General features: G+C 38.1%; 1 protein-coding gene across 1 annotated transcript in view; it reads right to left on the minus strand.

The window, feature by feature from the left end:
• The window catches only part of TRIM44 (tripartite motif containing 44), a 112,774-nt gene that overhangs the window by 55,016 nt on the left and 42,596 nt on the right, over nt 1-15,162 (minus strand). Inside the window, exons 3-4 of the mRNA XM_053923792.1 lie at nt 9,563-9,802; nt 72-91 (exon numbers count right to left, since the gene is read on the minus strand). Coding sequence (XP_053779767.1) covers nt 72-91; nt 9,563-9,802 — 260 coding nt within the window. The remainder of the gene's footprint in view (nt 1-71; nt 92-9,562; nt 9,803-15,162) is intronic.

The following is a 15,162-nucleotide window of genomic DNA, read 5'->3' on the forward strand; positions in this document are numbered from 1 at the left end:
GCATTAAAAGGTCCCAGTATCACACTCTACTTCAATTCTGAGAACAGACTAGAGCAATAATGTGATCTTACCTGGGTCCTTCCTCGTCACCCTGAAAGAAACAGAAAGAAACAGCATTAGAAATCAACATTGGTAGAGGTTGATTTAGACTTTTCCTTCTCTCTTCCCGAACTGAAGCAAAGCTTGTGCATTTGTTGTAACAGAGACAAGCTCGCAGACGCCTGAGGGCTAAGACAAGGGCTAATATAATCCCATGTTCAAACTGCCCAACAAAGATGAACTGGTAATTTGCCCTTGCAAGCAGAGATGTGAATGCACAGACCTAGGAGGCCTAAATAATAGCTTTGCCTTTTTATTTGTATGGTTGGCAGTATTTAGTTCTGAGCAAACAGAGCCCAAAATAACAGCAGGTCTTAGACAAAAGCTGACCAGCTCCCAAAGTATCCAGCTGTTTCCCTCAAAGACTCCTTTCTGCCTTGGCCTAGCATTTTTTTTCCTCCAAAGCAAAACACAGAGACTCTAATATCCAGCATACTATGATGGAAAGGGCACTGAACTGGGACTCAGGAAACTGGATTCGAGTCCAAGCTGTTACTTATTAGCTATGTGCCCTTGGATAAGCTAATTAATTAATCTGGACCTTGGTCCTCTCCTGAAGTTGATGACCCGGATCATCCTCAGACAAACAATGGCTTTTCTGTTTTCCTTGTTCACTCTGCTAAAACAATGTGTGAGTCTTACTTTTCCAGGTATTGGATTCTCTGACCCTAACGTTATCAGTGATCACAGAACATTTCATTGAGCCTCTTTCTTGTCCAAACTAGATTTTTCAAATGACTCTCAAGGCTTTTCCAAGAGGCCTCACTCATCGTTTTGGTGACAGGGTATCTTTTAAATCCTCCCCTTCAGCCAGTTGGGATTGGTTCTCAGAGAACTTTTTAATTTGATTGAGTAATTGTTTCTATTGGTATAAAGAAGAATGAGCTCTGGAGTCGACAGTCTGGGTTCCAATCTGGACTCCATCACTTGCTCGCTGTGTTACCCTGGTTAAATTATTTTGCCTCTCTTAACATCAACTTCCTAATTTCTAAAAGGAGAATAATAATTGCCCCTGTATCACAGAATGAGTATGAAGATTAAATAAAACAATGTATATAAACATCAAGCTCAATGCCTAAGATATAGGATGTACTTAGTAAAAGTTATTTTATCATTATCAGTAACAATTCAGTATCATTAAGAAGCAACAACATGTAGGTGCTAAAGGTAAAAGGTTAATAACCCATAATGATCGGACCTTCTAGTAGCTCTCTGTGAGGAGAAACAAACAGAAACAGATATAAAGTGAACTATGACTAAATGTGACAAGGGCCCTATCAAAGACACAGACAGAATGCTGTGCGGGTCAGAAGTGGCAAACACTGCCTCCCCTGGAGAAGGCAGGAAGGCTTCACAGAGCAGGTGCCGTTGATATTGGCGCTTGAGGGATAAGCAGGATTTTCCCAGGCTGACAACAGAAGTGGGAAGGGCCCTGGACTAGCAAGAGCAAGGCACAGCAGTTTTTAAAAAGTGGACGTTTAAGGAACTTTGAGTTCTATGAAACCGGGGAGTGGGGATGTGTACGTGTATGTCTTGGGCAAGGGCTGTGGGGGGCGGTGGTGGTGTGGGGTTGGGGGACTGGGAGTATTTTTAGAACACGGTTAAGGTTTTCACTATTGTTAACGGCACTAACCATCCGCACTCAGAGAGAAAGTAGGGTGAGGGGTGGAAGGGCGGGTATAGAGACTGTGGAAGCTTTGTTGGCATTTTGATCGACTGGCATGTCTTATGGGAACTATAATCTGGTAAGAAAAAAGTCATATAATTTGAATTTAATAATGAGTTACATAACTATCTGTGATACAATTAAACCTCAACACAATTTTTCAATTATCTTTGGATGTTAACATATAATTGTCTAGGGGAACATTATATACAAAAAAAAGTACCCAAACTTTCTCCCTTGATTTAGAGCAGGTCCTCCTCATACTCACATTCGTGGTACAATCGTTACGAAGACAGGGGTTTAAGTTAGAAGGGCACAGCTTTAACTTCTGGTCACCAATTCCAACAGTGAAGCTTTTGGCAATTCCCTGAACTTTTCCAAGGTTCACTTTCCTCAACTACACATGGAGATCCTAATTCTTACCTCACAGACGGGTATATACATTACAATAAATGAGAAAATGTTTGTAAAACACTAAGCAAGTGTCCAGTACATGGTAAGTGTCCAATGAATCATGGTCACTATTGTACAACACTTTCCCTGAATTGTTAATTAATATTTCTAGGTAAAGTGGGGAAGGGCAGAGAAGATGGGACACGAGATTTTGCTTTACATTCATTCATCTCTGCTGCTTATAGATATGTTGTTCTTTTCAGAAACAATAATCACTATCACAAAGCATGGGGAGGACTGGGGTGAGAGTTTCACTATGGGAGGGAGGGAGGGACGGAGGGAGGGAGGGAGGGGCAGATGCACACATATAATTATAAGGCAATTCTGAGTAGGTCAGCAGACATTCAGAGAATTGCTAAACTTCCTAGTAGAAGTGTACATGCTCTTCACACTACCTGAAAATGCACATCCCTAGCCTGAAAGCCCAGCTAATTCCTATCCATCCTTTAAGATCAATCCTCACTTGGAAATTTTTCCTCCCTGACAGGCTGAATGGAGTAATTCCCTCTCTCCTCCACATCTGCACGGCTCACACTTCTGGGCTAGTATTTAGAGCAGAACACCGACAGAACACCGACATTGCTACTGCTTGAGAACAAAAACCGTGTGTTGTTCACCTCTTTATTCACTGCACCCAGCACAGCACAAGGCACACAGTGGATGATCAGTCAAAAAAGGAAAGAAGGGAAGACAAGATGTAAGTAGAATTTAGGATTAATTTCTATCCCCATTACAAGTGAATTCTGGTTTCAGAGATTATTAGAACTGAAAATCTGTTAAACACCAACGTCTATTTAAACGGCTTGTTAGGTTAAGCAGTGTTCTCAAATCTCTCCATATAATATCCTGAATACTCTTGGCTGGTAGGATGCATTCTAGTACAATTTCTCATTGCCACTTCCACCAATGTTAATGTATGTCACCAAAAATCAAACAAGTTTGTTCCTATAATGATAACATATTTTGTTTAAAAAAATGAGTAAAGAGTACAAGAGAGAACTATAGCTTCCATAAATCGATTCAACGAAAATTAATCTGAATCCTTTCAAAGTGTTCAATAAAGATGAGTTACTTAAAAACTGCTGTCAATTTTGATGTAGGTGAGACACGTGCAAAATATTAGAAAAACAAAGCATAAAAGTCATGATTTCTCATAGACTTTTGAAGTTCCCTACATGTTATGAATTATAGTAAGAAGTTTGAAACTACTTAAAGTGAGGTAAAAGTTAAGTCTGTATCACTGAAGCAGGATTCAAACATTATGTTTATGAAGAACTTCTGGTAATACAAGGAAAATTTTAAATATAATGTTAAGAAAAAAATGATGTTGAGGAGATGAAAATGTTAATTAGTCTAAATATTACTAAAATATTACTGTGGTAATATTTTAAAATATATACATGTATCAAATATACACCTTAAACTTATGTATGTTCTATGTGTATAATATCTCAGTAAGGCTGGTAAAACAAACATACACAAATATAACACCTAATGATGACCATCAATTTAGTACGTGTTTACCTTCTGCCATGTCTAAAAGTTTTAAATATTCTATGATGATTAATAAGGCACTAACTTTAGTTATCTGAAGAGGGGAAAACCCCCATCTTTTTAGACCTGTGGGACTGGTATTGAGACTCATCCCCTAGCCTATATTCCATAAGATGGCCCAAAAAGATTTATTAAAGACACGTTTTTTAAAAGAAATGTCATCAGGAAACCTTGTAATCTTTGGACACCTTCAACCAGAAGCTCTGTGAATCTCCTTGCTAACCAAATTCATCTATGCTAAAGGTTTCATAAAACAAAAACACTGTGTTAATGGGCTACTTTTAGAATAATCTTCATGAATCAACAGCTAATAAATAGCACTTGGGCAGGTGGGATATCTAGACTTTTTAGATTTACTGAAATATAACTTATAACACCATAAAAATACCGATTTTAAGTGCATGTTCAGTAACTTTTAGTAAATTTACAGTTATGCAACAATTGTCACAAACTTGTTTAAAAACTATACATGTATATAAAATTATGTACATATACAGATACAAAATTCTGACTCTTCTCCTTAATCTCGTTAAAAGTATATGACTATTTAAACAAAAACCATAACTGTCCTGCAGCAGCTTATAAGTAGATTGTTATATATGCTACTATATCAAACAACATGGAAAGAGGATAAATTGGCCTATATAGTCTCATCTACACTTTACTTGAAGTGATACAATTTCATTTTAAGTAGACTCAAAATTTAAGGATTTTTATTATAGTCCTCATAGAAACCACTAAAGGTAATACGCAATAACAAAGCTAAAAGGCCAATAGATACATTAAAATGTAATTCAAATGTTTCAGAAATCCAAAAGGTAGGAGAAGAGTAACAAAAACAGAGAAACAAACAAAACAAAATGGTACACCTAAATTAAACCACATTAATAGTAACATTTAAATGTTAATTAACTGAGCATTTCGATGAAAAGGCAGAGTTATCAGAAAGACAAAAGAGTAAGACCCAGCTATATGCTACCTAAGAGACAGACTTTAACAAGAGACAGAGTGAAAGTAACTGGTTGGAAAGAGACATACCATGAAATCAGTTAGCATAAGACTGGATTGGCCCTACCAGTAACAGATAAAATAGACATCTAAACAAAGAGTATTATTAGAGGAAAACAGTAACTTTTCATGATGATTAAAGATGATCAGAATATGTATTTGTTTAATAAGATTCAAAATATCTGAAGAAAAGTTGACAGAATTAAAGGGGGAGATAGATAATTCAATGATCATACTTGGAAATTTAATACGCCTCTCTTGACAGGTGACAGAACAATATACACAAATCAGTAAAAATCATAAGTTATCTGGACACCTAATTGGTATTTAATGGAACACTACATCCCAAGTACAGAATACACATTCTCTTTAGGTGCACATGTGCATTCACCAAGATAGACCATATCCTGCGCCATAAAACAAGTCTTGATAAATGTTAAAAGACAGAAATAGTTCACAATATGTTCTCTGATCACGATGGAACTAAGTCAGAAATGAAAAACTGTAAGATATGCAGGAAAATTCCCAATATTTGGAAGCTAAACAACACAATCCAAAATAATCAATGAGCAAAAAGAAGAAATCGCCTTCAGAACCAGAACCAGAAGCTGCAGTGTGCTTTTAAAGGCATCAAAAATAAGATGTACTGATGAGTGGAAGGGTGGAAAGATGGTCATATATGTAAAATAAATCAAGTATAGTAAACTATTACTGATAGAATCCAGGTGGAGGTATGTGGGTGTAACTGTAAAAACCTTTCAACTTTGCTATATGTGTGAAAATTTTCATAATAAAATGTTAGGGGAGGAATCTTTTGGTCAAATTCAAAATGCAGATAATTTAAAAAATGTATCTTGCAAAAGGAAGAAAAAAATACCTCTGTTGAGTGAAAGGAAGGTACTAGATATTTACTCTGATCAATAAATAACCAGGTGAGCTAGAACGACAGGCTACTGGACGATAACAGTTCTTTGTATAAGCTCTAGTCTGCTGAATGCTACTTCTTGTTTTTAATAGCCCATTTTTTCCACAGCCTGGTCGTTAGGCCTTGTTACCTTCATATCCCTAAGAGTAATTCTATCAGAGTTAATAAATATAGCGCAGTTAATGTTGAGGAGGGGCTAAACTCATTTACTTATTTTTTAAATATATTTTATTGATTATGGTATTACAGTTGTCCCAATTTCCCCCCCTTTGCCACCCTCTACCTCACACCCCCACTTCCACCAGCAATCCCCCCTAGTTCATGTCCATGGGTCATGCATATAAGTCTTTGTCTACTTCATTTCCTATACTGTTCTTAACATCCCCCTGCCTATTCAGTACCTACCAATTTGTACTTCTTAATCCCTGCACCTTTTCCCCCATTCTTCCCCTTCCCCCTCCCAACTGATAACCCTCCAAATGATCTCCATACTGATGATTCTGTTTCTGTTCTGCTTGTTTGCTTAGTTTTTTAAATTCAGTTGTTGATAGTTGTGAATTTGTTGACATTTAAATGTTCAGTTTTTATCTTCTTCTTTTTCTTAGGTAAGTTCCTTTAACATTTCATGTAACAAGGGCTTAGTGATGAGGAACTCCTTTACCTTGTCTGGGAAGCACTTTATCTACCCTTCCATTCTAAATGAAAGCTTTGCTGGATAGAGTAATCTAGGTTGTAGGTCCTTGCCTTCCATTACTTTGAATACTTCTTGCCAGACCCCTCTTGCCTACAAAGTTTCTTTTGAGAAATCAGCTGAAGGTCTTATGGGAACTCCTTTGTAGGTACTATGCTTTTCTCTTGCTGCTTTTAAGATTCCCTCTCTATCTTTAAACTTTGGCATCTTAATTATCATGTGTCTTGGTGTGGTCCTCTATGTGTCCATCTTTTTTGGGAATCTCTGTGCTTCCTGGACTTGTATGTCTATTTCCTTCACCAAATTAAGGAAGTTTTCCTTCATTATATTTTCAAGTAAGTTTTCAATTTCTTGCTCTTCCTCTTCTCCTTCTGGCACCCCCTATGATTCAGATGTTGGTACATTTGAAGTTGTCCCAGAGGCTCCTTACCCTATCCTTGTTTTTAATTCCTTTTTCTTGCTGTCCTGATTGCATTTTCTTCCTTGTGTTCCAAATTACTAATTTGATTCTCAGCCTCATCCACTCCACTGTTGAATCCCTGTAAATTTTTCTTTATTTCACTTAGTGTAAACTTTATTTCTGCCTGGTTTTTTTTTATGCTATTGAAGTACCCAGTGAGTTCCTTGAGCATCCTGATAACCAGTGTTTTGAACTCTGCATCTGATAGATTGCTTGTCTCTATTTTGTTTAGTTCTTTTTCTGGAGTTTTGTTCTGTTCTTTCATTTGGGCCATATTTCTTTGTCTCCTCAACTTGGCAGCCTCCCTGTGTTTGTTTCTATGTATTAGGTACAGCTGCTTTGACTCCCTGTCTTAGTAGTGTGGCCTGTTGTAGAGGAAGCACACCTGTAAGTTGGATGGGGCAGAGCCTTAGGTAATCACCTGGGTGGGGCAATCCATGTGAACCAGGTTGATGGAGTCTCAGCTATGGTGTCACCACTCTGTGGCTCTGTGTAGACAGGGCTCTGAAAAGGGACAATGGACACTGACTGGTCTCTGGAGTTTTCTGGGAGTGAGCTATCCCCTGGCACTTGCCCTGATGCCAGACACTGCAGTTTCTCCCCGTATGCTACTGGTGCCCTTTAAGCTGCTGTCCCAGTGCTGGAGCCCAGAGGGAGTGAGTCTGTGTAAGTCCTAAGGCTGTTGTGGACCGTTTAAGGGAGATACCTGCGAATCCTGCAGCTTCTCCCACTGCCCAACCCCCACTGGTTTTTATAGCCAGAAGTTATAGGAACTTATCTTCCTGGAACTCTGGGCTGGGGGCATGGTATGGGGCTGGGGTCTCTTGCTCCCAAGATAGCCTTCCCAATTTTTATCCCCACACATGGGTGTGGGACCACCTCTTCTGTGTCTCTGCATCACTGTGTCTCCATGTCTCCACTCCTCCTACCCGTCTGAGAATGAGACTTCTTTAATTCCTTGGTTGTCAGACTTTCATACAGCTTAATTTTCGGACAATTCTGGGTGATAGTTGTTTTGTGGTTTACTTGTAATTTTTGCTGTGGTTGTACGTGGAGGTGAGCCTAGTTTACCAATGCCTCCATCTTGAACAGAAGTCCTAAATCCATTTATTAAAATGAAAATAAAAAAGGAGGGTTTATCTCTCAAAATACATCTTTATTTTTGAAAACAACCTAATCAACACACAGAATAAATGTAAGGGTCCAATTGAGCAGAGTTAGGGAGAGTTATGGCACTGACCCCATATCTTAACTCTGGCTGAACCTTTTGTTTATTAAGACACAGTGTGACCACCTCTACAGTGTAAAAGGTCTTAGGAATGCAAAGCTGTCTAGGACACTAGTTCTTTTCAATAGAATAGAGACAAAGCACAGGCAATGGAATAGTATAGACTTAAATCTGAATCCTCGTTCTATTTTCTACTAACTAAATATCACTGCTGTGTTTCTCTGCAGTTCTCTTCATCTCAATATACAATCTGTAAAATGGAGAAAATGAGTGCTGACTAAAGGATTAAATGAAATGATGACTATAAAGTGATCTCTTTCCTATCTAGAAACTTACATAAGCACACATTGTCTTAATTCTGAGGAGAATGAAGTGAAAAGAGTAAGACCCATTCTATTCTTTTCATGAATACAGAAAACTAATCAAGAGCCTTGGATGAGTGAAGTGGACAACTGTCCAATGAGCTCTCACCTTTCCTTTCAGATGGCTCGGACAATACCTGCCTCCTAGATTATGTCTTGGCTCATTTGTTGGCTTGCTTATTCTGTGGCTAGGCTCTCCTGGGCCGATGTAAGACTGCTAGTTAAAGCTGAACTTATTGAGTAGGTCCTGGAAAGTCCACAAGACTCTCCTAGGTTTTCTTCTATAAGGGCTTACCCTAAACCTATCTGGCATCAGCCTAACTGGAGTTTTCAACACAGTGGTATGAAATCTGATGAACAACAGCCTCTCCCCAGTGGCTGAATATATTATAAATTTTATGTATATTTTAAAATTGGCTGCCTTAAATTATTTTTTAGAAATAGATTCTAAATGCCCACACGTGTTGTTTGGTAAAATGTCTTGAGACCCTTTATTCTGGTTAAAAAATAACAATGAACATAATGACTATATTCATTGTACAGTGATTTAACATTTATCTTATGCTTTTTTTTCACACTGTCTTTTTTGATCTCTGCAATGTCCTAGCCCACATACCTCTCTTAATCCAGCAGTTATGCCCCCAATTTATGCAGCTGGCTCCATACAAAAACCAGCTTGAAGAATCCTTTCAGTATTCACAGAGTCAGACCAAAAATCATTCACTCTGACCTGCTTTATGCCCCACTTCCTGACTTATTCTCATTCAGCCCAGTTCTCACCCCTATGACTACTTTACTTATAGGATCATTTTATGATTTGGGATCTGTCAACAGCTCTTTTCTCTGGCTCTGATTTCTGGCTTTCCTAACTAACTGTGGTAAGTATTTGCCCTCAGGGAACATATGCCTTTAAGTCATGGTGGACAAATACTTTGCCAGGCCCAGTGCTGGGTGCAGGCTCCAGAGGCCAATACTTCCATATGGGATGCATATCAGGCTAAGCTCTCAATTCATTCACACTTAAGGACTACAAGAGGGCATTTCCAGAGCTAACAAACATGGCAGACAGACTTCCTATCTGTCCTGCTACTAATAATTGTGGGCATTCTCCTTTACCTCTGCCTTTGGCTCAGCTGCTTCATTAGAGGTATCATGTTGTTCCTTGGCTTGGGCCATCTGAGTCATCAACCTGTCCATGTGGGATTGGATGTCTGCCAGTATCTCAGTCACATGAGCTGTGGCCATTGCTTCCTGGATGTCCACTAGATGAAGGGCCTTCTGTTCCTCATCAGCAATCACCTTCTGAACTTTCTTAAATTCCTGCTGTATAAAAACCTTCATCTGGTCCCGAGTTACCTGTAGCACACAGACAAGCAAGAAGAGTAAGTTGGATCTTTATCAAAAATTACATTCAATGTAAATTGTTTTATCATCCAGTAGAAAGACAAATTTGTCAGATTAAGAACAATAAATATACAAACCAAGACCCAAGTATATGCTGTTTAGGAGAAACATACTTGTCTTCTAGGAATACAGATTAATTGTATAATAATAATAACAACAACAACAACATTATAGCATGCAAACACTACCAAAAGAAAGCTGGTATGAGTATATTAATAGAAAAATAGACATTGATGGAAACATTAAAGAAAGAACTAGGAATCTTTCATAAAGGTAAAAGATTGCCAATAGGAAGTAAAAAAAAAAAAAGAAGAGTAAGCTGGACACACAAAGAAGTGGAAGGTTAGAGCTGTCACGGTAAGTGCTAGGCAGCCACAGCCAAAATACAAATCATGGTTCCTACTGAATACTGAAGTTTTGGGAATAACCTCTAAACAATGCTCCCCTAATATCTGATAGATTTCCTGCTAATTTTTTTGCCTTTTTCATTCTTTAGGAAGTAATACTTTACCTTCCTTTTTTATTTTCTTTTTGTTCATTTTTATAGCAGTAATACATAATTACTTTTTAAAAATTTAATAGATGAGTACATATGAAAAATGACATTCTCCGCCTCTCTCCATCCCTACACCATTTCCCTCCTTAGAGGGAAATTACTGTTGGCATGTACCCAATAATAATTTGGCATGTATCCTTCCAGCCACTTTCCTAGGTATCTATACCTATATCTATCTATATAATTATGTTGTTTTCATATAAATGGATCACAGTTCACATATGGACCTGTGTCTTGCTTTTATTTAAAATATTTTAGTACCTACAGAACAACTTTATTCTTTGTACTAGTTTTAATATCTGTATGATGAGGATAAATATGGATATTTATTTATATATGCAAATATATAAATAAATGCATAAATATCTCATACACGCACATTCCCTTCTTAATGGAAATACAGGACATTTCCTTTTTTTGCTATTACAAACAGCATATCAATGAAGATCCTTGGATAGGCCTCTTAATTTTGCATATAAGTTTCTTATGAGATCTCTGAAGTCACTTGGTCAATTCATATGTACTCTTAGAAAAACTAATTGATACTGCCAAACGGTCTCCAAAAACAACGCATCAATTACATTCCCACAACAATGCGTGAAAGTAAGCATGGCCCTTATAGCTTCACCAGTATCAGATAATATCAAGTGTTTAAACTTTTACTTTCTGATGGGGGAAAATATATTATTGTTTTATTTTGCAACAGCAATTGTACAAACCAAGTAAATTATGACTGTAGGCTAAATTGGCTAGGGCATAAGAATGGCAAAGTAAGAAACTACCAAAATAAGAACTTCTAAACTCCCTGTCTTGCCAGCAACTGTTTATTGATGTTTCCTCATAATCACATTTACTTTATGAGTATTTTTAAACAACTGTGCATACTGGGTAGCTGAGGTAGGGAACAGGGAAGAGGTGGGACAGTAGACAAAAAGAGAAGGCCAACAGACAATTTTAGAGATCAAAGAGAAAGCAGCTGTCATCTATGTGAACCCCTTTCCTTTACAGACAAGGACAAAGGCCCAGCTGCAAACTTGGAGGAGGGGCAGAGGACCCCAGTCTTCTTGTTCTCAGTTTGGGGCTCTGTTCACTATAATAGTCTGTCAGAGAGAGGTCAAACTGGAAGAACCTCATAAAGGAAACTGAGGAAAAGGAAGACTAAATGAGAGGGAAGATCAAGCCACTTTTAATTGGCCTCTTAAAAACTGAAAGAGGCCTGATACTTTAAGCCACTTATATAACAGTGCCAGAAGAATGCCAATGCAAAATATATGACATATATCTGCTCACACATCAAGTGACTAAGTGACTAAGTGACATAAGCCCTCAGGAATACATATAGTCTCTGCAGGTGTTCTCCAGGGTTCTAAGGAAAACGGGAGGGGAGTGTTAAATGTTATTCATATCCTGCAAATTCTGTATCAGATTGAGAACTATGATTGTGTTTACTGTTGTACTTCCTTCTACTTTTGAATGTATTTCAAGACTGTTATGCTTCATGGTGATCATTTATCAATGGATTTCTAGCCTTGAAATAAATTAGGTCTTATAAGATCTAGGATTTTCTCTTAAAGACTAAACCAAGGAAGCCTGAGCTAAGGGATGAACTCTTCTGAATGCCTCAACATTCAGAAAACGAAGAAACTCTCTCAACAGTTCCAAGTGACTAAAAATAAAGATCACAATAAAAACTGACTGGCAACCTATTTTACTAGACCTCACATACACATGAGGTTGGAAGTTAGGAAGCTGACATCACAGTCAAGGAAGGTGTGGGCCAGACTACAGTAGGTGAATAAACTGTGGTTTTAAAAAAATCAAATTTTCTGTTTCTCATTGCTTTACATAGGTTTTTCAACATGACATACTTTATTTTATAGAGATCAAGCTACAAAAGAGAACTGAAGGCATAATAATCCACTCCATAAAATCTTTATGCCTTCTTCTTACTTCAGGTCTCTACTAATTCACAACCAGGTGTTCTCTAACCTAGTTCAAAACAGTAACAACAAACTTCTGGGTCAAGGCATTCTAACTCAGAGCCCACAGAAGAGACTCCCTGGGGATCGGTCACATGGCAGGTTCAGTATTCCCGTTCTCCAATGGCAGGCGTACGGAACGGCAGCTTTTAAAATCCCTGTTCTGGCTCCATTTCACTGCCTTGCCATCAAAACTCTGTTAAAAACTTTACAGTTCTCCAAGAGCATCATGCCCTTCCTGTGAGCACCTGCTGCCTAGGAGCCACTGACATCATTTCTGAGTAGGTTTCTTAGGGCTTCTTGTCTTTGTCCCATAGCTCCCCAAAGGTGAGAGTGACAGACTCATATTATTGACAATATTGCATGCTGTACTACATAGAAAGAGAAAATTCTATATGTGTAGAGAGAAGGCATTATGTGTCACATAACGATAAAACTGGTGATGTAAAAGGTTCCTTTTATATAGCATCTAGTAGAATCTGCGAAACCTTTTCGAAGTCAGGGAACTTCCCTTTCCTTCACCCCAAAATGTAACAGCTACTCTGGTTAAAAAAAAATCTCCCCTTCCACCTTGAAGTAACTTCCTAGGGCACTGGTTCTGGTCTCCAAGAAAATCTCACCCAAGGGACCTGTGTCCTCTCTACATGGATGAAACCTAAAAGGAGTTTTCTCCCTTTTTTCAACTGATTGGCCCTTAAGTTGTTGAAACCTTAAGGGCTGAGGTTACAAGTATATTGATATATCTTTGTTACAGCTGCATTAGGGTGAAAAGCTATGTCATTACTTAAGCATAGGATTGTAATTTGAAAAAAATCAGTGGCTTATTTGGGAATGGTCCGAACTATTAAATATCTGACTGTCTTCATTATAACAGGTCCGACCTCCACACTGCATAGGTGGGGAGGAAAGGCCAGAGAGAAGTGCAGTAATAACGTCAGGTTTAGAACCCAACTTTCCCCTGGACAGTCCAGTGCACTTTATTCTACAACATATTTCCTATAATAATCCCTCACTGCCTGCTTTGGGTTCTTCATATTTATTTCTTCTTAATTAAGATGTTTCCTCAGTTAACAGGCTGCTTCTGTTGCCATCCCCTCTGTGATGTTACCCTCACCACGTGAATCTTGGGATAAAGGATGCACATCTGAACAGTTAAGTCTCATCCCATGGCACTTTCTATATGCTCTTGTACTTAGCATTTCCAAGCTAGGCTGGACCCAAGAAAACATGTAGACTGGCACTTTACACATATATAATTAAATGCATAAAACCCTGAATTAAGAACTTGTACCTAAAAACAACTCCTTTCAATGTGTTTGACATAGCCGGAAGCCATTAACTCCTAGCTAGCTGGCCTGTAGGAAACAAAGGTTTTATTTACCTTTCTATTGCAGGCAGATTACAAAAGCAACAAGCATACTAGCTAGAAAGCATCATGGGCTGAGGGAAAATCTGTTCCAGAAAAGTGTTGCTGAGATAAACTGAGAAGGATGAACCAGGGTCAGGAGCAAGAAGCTACACACAGAAAAAGCATCAGAGTCTATATAGATTGAAAATTTCAAAAATACTTGTTCTATTAACCAAATTTCCTGCAAGGCTCTCCAGTATTTATTCTGGCATTTTAATTTTACTCCAAGAGAACTCCTCCAAACCCCTGTCAGGCTCCAGTGAGGACAGGCAAGGGAAGAGCTTCATCAACAAGCAGGAAGACAGAGTCCTTTCTCAGCATACGGCTAAACCTCCCATTTCCTCTATCTCCTGTGTGTGAGTGGAAAAGCCACTATCTGTGAGTGAAGCAACTGCCCATTCCTAAGGGCTGGAAAATTAGCCAGCAGCAGCCTGGAGGTGCAGCAGAAGGGGACTATGACCTACATCCCATCACCAGCATTGCCAGTGCTACTGAGCACTATCCTGACAACCTGGGGAAAGGACTGACTTGCTGGGATTTCACAGTGGGGTGTTGAGAGGGGTGGAGAAAGGGTTACTAAAGTGTACATTTCATCTCTTCCTTAAACCATTTTTCTTATCTTCATCAGAAGCCCTAGACAGAAGCACTCATTTGCATCCCCTTTCCTCCCCTTATCACCCCATTTTGTTAACAGAGCACCATGGGGCTTCTACCCTGGTTACCACTTAGTTACTTCAAGTAGCCACTCAGCAAAGTTGCTGTTGCTCTTATTTCTATTATAAAAGACTATAAAAATAGACCAAAATATTGGAGAGCGGTTACCTATGAGTGATGGGATTAAGAGTATTTTTTTTGTCTGTCTTCCATAATAATATATAACATATTTTTATTCAATAGTTATTTTTTAAATGCAGCTTAAAAAAGTTAATTCCTCAATAAAATATCAGCAAATTGAATCTTACAGTGTGTAAAAATAATTTATATACTATGACCAAGTGGGATTTATTTCAGGTATGCAAGGCTGGTTCAACATTTAATCTAATATAATCTAAATTCATATAATCTATCACATCAATAGTCTAAAGAAGAAAAATTACATGATCATATAAATAGATGCAGAAAAAGCATTTGACAAAATCTAACATCCATTAATGATAAAAACTCTCAGCAAAGTAGAATAGAGGAGAACTTTCTCAACTTCATAAGAAACATCTATAAAAATCTACAGCTAACATCAAATGTAATGGTGAGAACCTAGAGTTTTCCTGCTAATATCAGAAATATGGCAAGGATGTATCCTTACACTACCCCTTTTCAATACCATACTGAAAGTCCTACTGAATGAAGTAAGACAAAAAAGAAAATAAAA

This window comes from Desmodus rotundus, chromosome 5 (genome assembly GCF_022682495.2).
Source record: "Desmodus rotundus isolate HL8 chromosome 5, HLdesRot8A.1, whole genome shotgun sequence".
NCBI classification, from domain to species: domain Eukaryota; kingdom Metazoa; phylum Chordata; class Mammalia; order Chiroptera; family Phyllostomidae; genus Desmodus; species Desmodus rotundus.